The 12,180-nt window shown below is 33.8% G+C and overlaps 1 protein-coding gene across 1 annotated transcript in view; it reads left to right on the top strand.

Moving 5' to 3' along the window:
* Positions 1 to 12,180, top strand: part of PROS1 (protein S) — a 59,557-nt gene that overhangs the window by 29,075 nt on the left and 18,302 nt on the right. The window contains exons 4-9 of the mRNA XM_029215416.1: positions 475 to 561; positions 2,459 to 2,581; positions 2,681 to 2,812; positions 5,744 to 5,869; positions 8,506 to 8,627; positions 10,218 to 10,333. Coding sequence (XP_029071249.1) covers positions 475 to 561; positions 2,459 to 2,581; positions 2,681 to 2,812; positions 5,744 to 5,869; positions 8,506 to 8,627; positions 10,218 to 10,333 — 706 coding nt within the window. The remainder of the gene's footprint in view (positions 1 to 474; positions 562 to 2,458; positions 2,582 to 2,680; positions 2,813 to 5,743; positions 5,870 to 8,505; positions 8,628 to 10,217; positions 10,334 to 12,180) is intronic.

Raw genomic sequence — 12,180 nt, 5'->3', positions numbered from 1 at the left:
GAGTTCTAGTAAGAAATAAAATGAATAAAGTAAACCTGCTTTGTAATACTGAGGCATTATACAAATATTATTTTGTTAGTCTCTATGCAACATTGGAAGAATTGGAAGTTGCCTATGGCAACCAGAAACACTGACTTATTCTACTGACTTATAGGTCTCTGCTACAGAATTAAGAACATAGATTTATGTGGCAATAAATTTCCCTGCTAATTCAAAATATTTTTCACTTCTGGCTTTAAGGTTCTTTTCCAAAGAGAAGCCTCTATAAATCTATTTTTCATGATTCTGTGTTTATTGCAATCTTGCTTGTAGATTTTTAATTTTTCAAAAAGGTGGATGGAAACATTTAGGATTGACATTTTGAATGCTGAATCATGTAAATCTACAGAAGCATACCACTTCGGATAATTTCTACCATGATTTCAGATCAAGTAAGTGTGTCTGCTCTAAGATTACACTTGTTTGCATTTACAGGTTGTCTTGGCTCCTTCAGAGCTGGATTATTCACTGCTGCTCGTCTGTCAACTAATGCTTACCCTGACCTAAGGAGCTGTGTCAATGGTAAACACCTCTACCATCAGTTTAAAAAACAAAACAAAACAAAAACCTGCAAGTAAAGTACCCCCATATAAATATAACTAATGTTTAAAAATCAACAAATGAGCCCTTGAAGGGCTGCAAGGCCCAGCAAGGAGGTATTCTCAAAATGCATTTGAAGGAATGTTTTTAATTTTTTTTAATTTTTATTTTTTTGGCCATGCCACATGACTCTAACACTGGATCAAATTGGCCAAATAATTATTCCTTTCAGTATTTATTTATTTGTTTATTATTTATTTAGTTTAAACTTTTTATTGAAGTATCATACATATATGTATGTATATGTACAGCAATGTACATGAAAGATGAATTTTTTTCTTTTTTTTTTTTTTGACCACATCGTGTGGCTTGTGGGATCTTAGTTTCCCCACTAGGGATTGAACCTGGGCCACAGCAGTGAAAGCGCTGAGTCCTAACCACTGGACCGCCAAGGAACTCCCTGAAGGAATGTGTTTTAGATGTAAATGCTGCTGTTTTACTTAAAATGAATTTTCCACCTAATGTTTAAATTGAAGTGTTCCTTGTTTGCCAAGCTTTAGGTCATTGACTTCAGAATTTTATTCCCAAGAGCTTTAATTTGGCTGTTGTTGCATAATCATGTACTTATGACCAAATGTTAGAGTTGATTAATAGGTCAAAGTGGAACCACGTTTATTTTTCTGACTTTTGGCATCAACAATATAAATGTGGAAAATCTTGTGATATCAAATTAGCCTTTTCCCCCTGAAGTTCACATAAGGTCTAGTGATAATTCTCATAGATTATTTGTCTCTAGTTTATCAATTTCCTGACTTACAGTCAGAGAGAAAAAGGTGAAATGGCAACATGTAAATTGGGATGTTTGTCTAGTGAATATTTTAAATGTAGCATTGGCATTATTGAGATATTCATTCATGTGCATTTTCCATAATTCAAAATTAGTTGTAACTACGCAAGTAAAACAGTTTGCCTAAACGTGTATATTTAATTCGTACTTTATTTTTTTAATTTACCAAAGGACAGAAAAATAATTTGATAATTTCCTGATTAACCTGTTTTCTGTCATTTTAACTAATACCTAATTTTCAAAAATTTTGATTTTATGAGAACTTTTTTGAAAAGTTCAGTAATTAGGTTTTAATTAGATTAAAAAATTTTTTTGTTTGCAAGTAACGGTTTGCTTTGCTAACATAAGCAAAGGAGAATGTAAAGGAAGGATGGAAGGAACTTGCAGATGAGCTAGGAAGGCTGGAGAAATAGGTGTGGAATCATGCAGGAGCCAGGGACCGTTGCAGTGTCTAGTGAGGTGAGAGTGACCACAAATAAGTCAAGACACGAATGGGCATATCATTTAAGATAGTGATAAAGTGCTGTGACATTTTATGAAGAAAATGTCCCTCCTTAGGAATCACAGTATTCTGCTACCTGTTGCCCAATGTCTGAAAACCATTTGACTAGAATTCTATTTATTTAAAGCAGGAGAATAAATCTGGTCCCTGTTATTCTATCTTAGCCCAATTTGGAAGTTCCAACTTTTTCTATTGATACTACACTATTTCTATTGATATTGAGTAGTTTTACTGTCTGCCTACCTCATGGAATTGTTTTAAGGATCAAATAAGGTAATATATGAAAAGAATATTAAATTACAGTTATAAAGTACTGTATATATATGCAAATATAAAAGTAGCTCCCTTTTACAAAATATAAAGATTTGTCTAATGGATCCACTTTTCTTAATGAAAAAGTATTTGAAGGAATGAGTTGTAATTTTTTTCCATTGACCATAGGCTTTGTGCACAGGATTCTATTAAAGGGTGTATAATTCTATTTTACCATGGCATGTGGTAAAAATTAAATAGATATATATTTCCTTCAGCCATTTCAGACCAGTGTAATCCCCTGCCATGCAATGAAGATGGATATATGACCTGCAAAGATGGCCAAGCTACATTCACTTGCATTTGTAAATCAGGTTGGCAAGGAGAGAAGTGTGAATTTGGTATGTACAATAAACCCAGCTGGCTCATCTGGATTGGCCTCCTGAAAAGTTCTCTGAAGGTTTTATTACTTTAAAAGTAATTTATTTCCTCCTTTTTAGATATAAATGAATGCAAACATCCTTCAAATGTAAATGGAGGTTGTAGCCAGATTTGTGATAATACACCTGGAAGTTACCACTGTTCCTGTAAAAGTGGTTTTGTTATGCTTTCAAATAAAAAGGACTGCAAAGGTAAGAGTAAGAAGGTAGACTAAAAAGGTATTTACTATGTGAGAGCAAAATTCACTTAGAGGAATTTCCCCAGGAAATTCTTGGAAAACTCTTAGGTGGTAAGTGCTTGTAATAAGTATACATTATTATCTACCTTGAAACCTTGTGATACTATGGGACTGCCTTTGGTTTATTGTTTATAGAGTATTTTTTTACTCACAGAGTATTTTGTTGTCTTCTTATTGTGTGTGCATGTGTGTACATGCACGTGTTTTAGTGAAGAATTTCATTATATGGTGATAAAATGAAGTTTTGGTGCAAGTCCTTGCATACTACGGTCTTTGCGAAATCGTCGTTTATCCTTTTTCTTCCAGACACTATAATATTATATCCTTTATTCCAATAAGATAAACGGTTTACAAATAAATCACCACAATCCTTAATAACTTATTTCACTGTATTTTATATTTTCTTTTCAGAAATACCTTTCTAATTTCCAATGTAAACCCTTCATCTTGCACCTCATTTCCTGTTGTGGTTTTGAAAAAGATGAAGCTCTGGTTTTCCTTCTCTTTATACATCTAAGATCACATCACTGGTCATAACTTTTTTTCTTTTTTAATTTCAGACTTAAATAATTCCAGTCAGTTAGTTTAGCTGTTTAAGTCATTTTACTAGTGTATTTCTTTTTTTTTTTTAATTATGCTTCTCTTTCCCCCAAATTTTACCTTTCTTTTTTCTGCACAATGTCTTTTCCATTAGACTGCTTTAACTACCTTTACTAAATCTTCAAATATAAGTGCTAGGTACATGGGTGACTAAAAATGAAATTCTCCAGCCTGGAGTTAAATTTTGCCTTTAGAAAATGGGAGCAAGTTATTCTTTCTTCTCTCCTTTCCTCCTTCCCTTCCTTTCTTCCTTCTTTCCTTCCTTCTCTTCCTTCTTCCCTCCCTCCCTCTCTTCCTCCTTCTCCCCCCTCTCTTTTTCTTTCTCCCACCACTTCTCTTTTTGTGATGAAGTAAAAAATTTAGTAAGTTAAAATGTAAAATTTTCTTTTTCAACTCTATTCATATCTGCTTTGGTAAATCCTTAAATTGAATTCATATTCAAGGAGTGGTCTGTCCCTCACTGTATTGTAGTGTTTAGTCTAGCATAGTTTACTATAATATCATTTAAAGTGCAATTGAGTGACTCTAAGGTGAACTGTATAAGCTAACGATTTATTATAAGCAGTTATCCAATTTCAGATTATATATGTTTCTTGTTTGCCTATTTGAAGGTGTTTGAGGTTAGAGATTTAGAATATCAATATCATTAAAACAACAGTTATAGAAAACCATTATAATGAAGGGGTACCATATGCATTCCACAAGCAAATAATACCCATTAAAACTTCTACATCTAAATACTTGGATAGTCTATACTGCTAAAGAATTTATGATTTATATTTTTAATTAATAGGAATTTAATCCTTATCCATTGAGTTAATACACCTTAACAAAAAGTTCTCTTATAAATGAGTGTCTCTGATGATCAGAACATATGTTCTTGTATTCTTCATTTACATAATCTTTTATCCATGATTCCTAAGTAATAAAGTACAGACCTAGAAGAAGAATATGTATACAACTGTTACAGTAGGGCCTTTGCTAAAATGTGGATATGGCTGGGATTAAGCTTCCAGTAAATGTGCAAAAATGCAAGAATAAAAGTTTTCATCAGACATTAGATGTCAGTGTAGAGTCATAAAATGTACGTGCTATAACCGACACTCATATGATTTAAATGAGTCCTTGTAATATGCCTCAAACCAAATAAATTTAGTCATATGTTTTTACTTTCTGTTGAAAATATGGATTTTATAGCTCTTTTTAGAAAAGTAAGTATTTTTTGAAGTAATTGTAGATTCACATGCAGTTGTAAGAAATAATAAAGAGATCCCATGTACCCTTTTCCCAATTTCTCCCGATAGTAAAATCTTACAAAACTATAGTACCTTATAACACCCAGGATATTGTCACCAATACAATCAACATACAGAAAAATTCCCTTACCACAAGGGATTGATTCATTTATTTTTGTGCAGGTCATTTTAAATAGAGAAATGTCTGAAAATTTGGCCATTAGTCTGTGGAAAAATTAAACTATCAATATCAACTTTTTAGAGTAGAAAATATATTTTTCATCCTGAGCTCACCTTTCCTCAGAGAGTACAAATGAAAAGAGTTCACTAGTAATTACACCTCTATTGAACTATTTCTGTCACTTGTTTTGTTTTTCTCACAGGTGCTTATTCAGTAGCTAGTTGCAATCAATACTTCGTCTCCTACTCTACTATGTAATATAATAAACGCATCTGAAATTTCTGGAATAGTAATTTAACACTAAAATTTACGCTGAATTAGCTGCACTTTATAAGTACTTTAACACCTTACCCAATCCCATTTTAAATTTGAATCACTCTTGAATACTTTAAGCCCCAATAGTAGTATGCAGATTAAGCTATTGTCCATTTCCAAAGCAAAGGTGTAAGACTGATGAGCCATTCATTTTTACTTTTTATATTTGTGATAATACAGAGTAAGTATGCTGTTAAGACCATATTTCAGAAACATGTATTTAAGAATACATATTAAGAATATGATGAGTCTCTTCTTCCATTTATTTTCATACTGTATCCTGGTAGATAAGAAAAAAAAAGCGCTTTTTTTTCTTTTACGTGACTACAAAGGAAATAGCAACCATCAATCAAATTCCCTATGTATTTGTATAAAGAAATCATATTTAGTGAACTAATATATGATGATAGATTTAATATTTTGTTGTTCCCAGGCCACTTTGTTGTCTCATTAGATGTATTAAACTAGATCCAGGAAACACAAATCAAGGGGTCTTTGCTAGTATCTTCTGGTATGGGAAAAATGTTTTTTAATATACTGGTTTCATTTATAGATGTGGATGAATGCTCTGTGAAGCCAAGCATTTGTGGCACAGCTGTGTGCAAGAACATCCCAGGAGGCTTTGAATGTGAATGCACTGAAGGCTACAGATACAATCCCATATCAAAGTCTTGTGAAGGTAAAGTTCTGGTGGTGTCATTGGTGGTGAAGAGGGTGTTTGCACCCTGTTTTGATATGAGAAGCATTGGTTCTTTAGTAGTATGCAATCTGATTGGCCCTCTAAGCTGTATATGAATTGGAGACCTCCCATATATGATAGAAGCAAAAGAACACATTTTAAAAATTATTTATTTATTTATTTATTTATTTACTTTTGGCTGCGTTGGGTCTTCGTTGCTGTGCACGGGCTTTCTCTAGTTGCAGCGAATTGGGGCTACTCCTCATTGCGGTGTGTGGGCTTCTCATTGCAGTGGCTTCTCTTGTTGCGGAGCACGGGCTCTAGGCGCCCGGGCTTCAGTAGTTGTGGCTCATGGGCTCTAGAGCACAGGCTCAGTACTTGTGGTGCACGGGCTTAGTTGCTCCGGCTTGTGGGATCTTCCCGGACCAGGGACTGAACCCGTGTCCCCTACACTGGCAGGCGGATTCTTAACCACTGTGCCACCAGGGAAAAAACACATTTTATAATATTCAAAGATAAAAAGAACTTCTAGCTCGAAGGAAGAACACACGCGCAAAAAGAAAGGCAAATTTAAAAATCATGTGGGTGTTACAACAAGGGTGGTTAGAAACCTTCGGTTTTATACCAAGCTTTTCAATGATTTTCTGTGCATATATCTGTGTGCCTTTTATTGTAAAATAGTAAATGACCTAGTTCTATTATAATTAAATACATGTAAAAGAAAATCTCTTCATAACCAAATGATAACCAAGCTCTAAAACCTTGAGAAGTACTGATTAGTAATGTTAGTGCCTGTGGTTTTGGGAGAGCCCCTTGGAGCTTATGATTACTTCATTTGGCTCCAGTGGTGCTGCCATGTGTGCCTCAGGTAGCTTAGATGTGTTAGAGCAGGGGTCCCCAACGGCCGGGCCTACACCAGTCCACGACCTGTTAGGAACAGGCCACAGAGCAGGAGGTGAGGGGCGGGTGAGCAAGCGAAGCTCCATCTGCCGCTCCCCATGTCCCCCCATCACTCACATTACCTCCTGAACCATCCCCCCACCGTCCGTGGAAATATTGTCTTCCACGAAACCAGTCCCTGGTGCCAAAAAGGTTGGGGACCACTGTGTTAGAGAGATTTTTTAAAAAAGCATGGATATATATAAATTATCTCCTTTGAATTTTTTAAAATTTCAAAATGAATTTAATACCATGACTAAAACTAATCAAATCAATAATTTTTCTATTGTGGCAAAATATATATATAAGATGTGCCCTTTAACCATTTTTAAGTGTACAATTCAGGGGCATTAATTACATTCACACAGTTATGCAGCCATTACCATATCTGTTCCAAAACTTTTCCAAACAGAACTCTGTAACTGTTAAGCAATAAATTCCCCCTCCTCCCTTTCCCAGCCCCTGATAACCTCCAACTTACTTCTGCCTCTATGAGTTTGCCTAAATTGATGATAATCTTAGAATAGTTTTTTTTCAACTATTTGTACTCCTTTTGAGATTTTGATGTGTTATATCCTTATGCACTCACTGAAAAATATCCCCCCAACCCACCATTTCTACTCTCCCACCACTCCAGGTGGAAATTACTGTAGTAAGCCCTAAGCATTTGCAGACTTATTATTAGCCAACTTCATCATCAATATTGTAGTTATATTCAACGAATGACAGATTTTTTTAAAAAGATATAAATGTGAAAATGTAAATATATTTATATATAAATATATATTACTTTATTACTCTAGTTATACTATTCAATTTTTATGGTACTGAGGGTTCACTAATTTGGGGGGGTCTATTTTAAGACATTTTAAGGGAGAACTTATATGCTATAATAGTATTTGAGTTTGGGAATTTTCAAAGATCACAGGGTGTATTCATCAAAAAGGTCAAGGATGGTAGGTAGCTCTGGAGTGTACTTTAGCTGAAGTATCTTATTACAGCTTTTCAAGAATGATTTTCTTAAAATATGGAGTAGGAACAGGGACCATATAGAAGATTTCACAGTATGGGAGGTAATAGCACAGTGAGGTTTTTTGTTTTTTTTACATAAGAAATAAATATATGTCCTTAAATTTATTGTCGCCAGTAATCGTTGCATTATGGAAAGTGAAATTTTCTTGATATGATCATTTAATCTCCAATTACATTAACCTTCAATTAAAAGGGATCTGTTCTTCCTTTCCCTTCCCTATCTTCCTGTCCTCCCCTCCCTCCTTCTCCCCTCCTCTCCCCTTCCCTTCCCTTCCTTTTCTTTTCTTCAAAGCAAAGAGTTAAGAAGTAGTGTCAATGGAATTCATATGATCAGATGTGACAGTTACATGGAGACTCTCAGTCTTTTTTTCTTCAAAATCATAAAATTAGTATAATTGTTATATCTTTATTAATTATTAATTACTGAAAGTTATTCATTAAATTTGTTGGTCAGGTATATAAATAAATAGAAATTACACTTGTAACTCACTTAAATTTCCATGGCAAGTGATTTGATGTCAAAGGAATGTGATTTGATGTCAAAGGAATTTCTTTCACAAAGGATTTATTATCATTGATTATCTCATACTAAAATCAACATAGTCCTTCTTCTGTGGGATTGAACATTTAGGAGATATTAAAATTTATGTTCTCTTTTACCCCAGATGTGGATGAATGCTCTGAGAACATGTGTGCTCAACTTTGTGTCAATCACCCTGGAGGTTACTCTTGTTACTGTGATGGGAAGAAAGGATTCAAACTTGCTCAAGAACAGAAGAGTTGTGAGGTAACATTTTGCAAGGCTAACCTTCCCATCTCTTTTTTAAAATGAAAGAACCAGGTACTTATTTCCACACAGTTGAGGTAAATCAAGAGAATACAGATGTCTATTATAACTGCTATAGTTCAAAGCAGGCTATGAGTCACAATCCATTTACTAATTTTGGTCATGTAAGTGGTAAACATTGTGGATAATTAGTGACTGGATTAAAAAAAAGAAAAGCTGCAGGGCCACAGTTCAGAGAGTGCTCATCTGTATAGCCTGTACATTTATAAAATGCAAAGTGTATGTTTATTTAAGAAACTAAGAAAAGCTGAGGTTTATACTCCTCTTTGTGAGAAAAAAGTCTTTCATAGAACTTTAGAGAAAACATTTTCCAGTGTCTGCTTTTCTTTATCTCACTCTGACAAGTTTGATCATGCCGCAGGCATGTTAGTACTTGCAAGAGTGCTCATAAAATCTCAGGTGGAAACAACTCTGTCAGAGTAGGATTTAGTTGGGGTTTAAGTATATGGAAATTCAGAGAGGTCAATTTTGTTAATTTGTATCTCTCAAAATTGCTTTTAGTTACTAAGATTCAATTCATAATTGATCCAGAAATTGAATGTTGGGGGTAGGTTCTAGTTCTTCTTCCATTGTAATAAATAGGTCAACATTTGAAGCTCTTTTTTTTTTTCCTAAATAAGGATCACATGTTAGTGATCTTTAGTCAAATTCTTGAATCTCTTTTAATTTTTAAAAGTTAAAGTGAAATTTCAAATGCTTATGAAGCAGACAGTAAAAAAAGCCCTAAACTATATAATGATTTAATCATGAATTTACACATACCTCTATATCTGCTACCCAGAGAAAGCTGTGTATGTCCAAAAAATGTAACATTTCATGTTATGCCACCTACTTGGTAAAGAAAGGTAAGGTAAGCTAGTTGGCATATGTAATAACGTTGGTAGTACTTCATTGGACTGTATTGTGTTCATGTCTATTTTGTAATTTGGTTTTCTATTATTTCAGTATTTGTTGTAGTTACACATTACCATCTACCTTGGAATAGATTTATGGAAGTTCTAAGAGGAAATGAGATATTATTTCTGGACCTAGATTAAATACAGTGCTGTTTACACAGTTCCCCCTAGAATATCCCTGTATGTATGCCCAAGAACTTCTCCCTTAAAAAACTTTCCATTTTAATATTTGTTTTTGCTCTTAGAAGGAAAAAAACTTGATGTTACATCAGATGACTCTAAATCACTTTTTTTTTGGTGAATTCCTTGGAGATTACAGTGATATCTTACTTTATATTTAATCCATTCCGGTTTTCCAGCATTCCCTTTACTATCTAGATAGCAAATTTTTGCTCAGAAAAATTTTGGCTTAATAAGACTTTAAAACGTGTATTCTTGGAGATTATACTGATAGACTATACAAGGAAGTAAAAGATATTGCTTTATTATTACCATGGGTGTTCTTAATTTATTTTAGTGTATCACAGAGGATACATTTGACAAGAACACTAGGAAATAGAGAAAGGATGATACCCTGACACAAACACCAAGCAGTAACCTATGCTTTTTGTTTGTTTTGTTGCCTTTTCTCCAGGCTGTTCCAGTGTGTCTTCCTTTGAACCTTGACAAAAATTATGAATTGCTTTACTTGGCAGAGCAGTTTGTAGGGGTTGTTTTGTATTTAAAATTTCGTTTGCCGGAAATCACCAGGTGAGGTACCAATGTCAATGATAATTTCTAGACATAAGCAGGTCAGGACATAAGAAAAGAAGTGACTGAAAGGTTTAAAATGTATGAAATTTTATTATCAGATAAGTTAGGTGTATTATCAGTCAGATGATATGAGGTACCCCAAAGTTCATTTTTATCTTTACACGTAATTTTCATGCTTGAATCATTTGGGGTCGTTCTAGGCTGATTTTCTCCAATGATCATTTTATCTTAATCCATAGTTCTTCCTTTTCTAGTGAATACATATTTACTAAGAAGCTGGGAAAGTGGATTTAATGTATTTGTGAAATGTTCTTTCTTTATACATGTTGTTAAAAATTAAGTAATGAGAAATATTCAAAATACTGCTTTTAGAATATAGTTATATTCATAATTATTAAGGAAACTATATATGATTGCTTAAGTAGTATTTTAAAGGAATGCATCACATGATTTTAGTTGACTATCTGGGTACTTTATCTGCCGTTCCTGTAGTTAGGCTGACTTTCAGGAGGGAGTAATTTCTTCTATTTTTGAGTCATGACTCTAATTATCAAATTTTCTCAGAGCCATACATTGTTGGAACTAGGAAAAGAATTTCAGAATTTTGTTGGAATAATGGAAAGGAAACATTTGAGACTGATTATAGAGTACAAATTTAAAAATATTTTAATTAGATAAGCATGAATATTTAATTCATTAGATATATGAGTGATTATTCATTAAATAATTCAACTCAATCCATAGAAATTTTACCATTTAGGAACATTGAAATTTATTCACTGATTTAATTGTGCTCTTTTGACACTCTCGTTTCCCCCAAGTTGTGGTTTTCCCCTTTAACATCTCAGAGCAAATAATATCTTCTAGTGATTTGATTGTAGGCAACCTTTCCTTGCTATGAGAGTAATGAGAATGAGAGAGAAGAGTTCATTATTACATACCTTCAGGCACTTTCAGAGGTATTCATTTTTCACAATTCACAAATGCTTGGGCTGTAACATTGGATCAAATTGGATCAGTTATTTCTTTCAGTATTTATTTGTTTATTATTTGTTTAGTTTTAACTTTTTATTGAAGTATTATAAATATATATATATACATAGAAATATACATGTATCTTACATGTAAGCTTGATGAATTTTTATAAGCTGCCACCTGTGTAACGAACACAAAGAACAGCTAACACTTTTATATTTATTTTTTCTTTTTTTGCAAATTCCTTCAGCTCTGTTTCCCATGATCAAATACTTACCCTACCCCAAAGTTAGCAGATTCACTTTTTTTCACTCTACAATGCTTCTGAAAAAGAATGAATTGTTCCCCAATATAATGAGTCAGTATGCTGATGTATTCCAGACAGAAAATGTGCAGAACACGACTCTTTGAATGACTGGTTTAGCATGATTTTACAAAGAGAAGGAAATTATCTCCATAATAGGATGAACTTCTATAAGGTCCTGAGAGTACATAGATTTGGGTTTTGGCAAGATAATATATGCTTCACATCAGCAAAATGTGATGAATATGAAAGAGAATAGAAGTCCCTACTCGAAGCAAAATGGTCCTTTTTAATATGAGTTCAGTAAATTCCTACTACATTGTTATCTACCCAACATACTTTACTCCACATTTACCTCTTTGTAATATTTTCTTGGAATTCTAAAGACTAAAAAGTTTATTCTATCACTTTTTCTTTTTTTTTTTTTTTTTTTTTTGCGGTACGCGGGCCTCTCACTGTTGTGGCCTCTCCCGTTGCGGAGCACAGGCTCCGGACGCGCAGGCTCAGCAGCCACGGCTCACAGGCCCAGCCGCTCCGCGGCATGTGGGATCTTCCCGGACTGGGG

Source organism: Monodon monoceros, unplaced genomic scaffold (assembly GCF_005190385.1).
Source record: "Monodon monoceros isolate NGI ecotype Baffin Bay Population unplaced genomic scaffold, NGI_Narwhal_1 Super_Scaffold_11, whole genome shotgun sequence".
Taxonomy (NCBI): Eukaryota; Metazoa; Chordata; class Mammalia; order Artiodactyla; family Monodontidae; genus Monodon; species Monodon monoceros.
The sequence above is the reverse complement of the archived record's forward strand: the minus strand, read 5'-3'. Positions and strand labels throughout refer to the sequence as shown.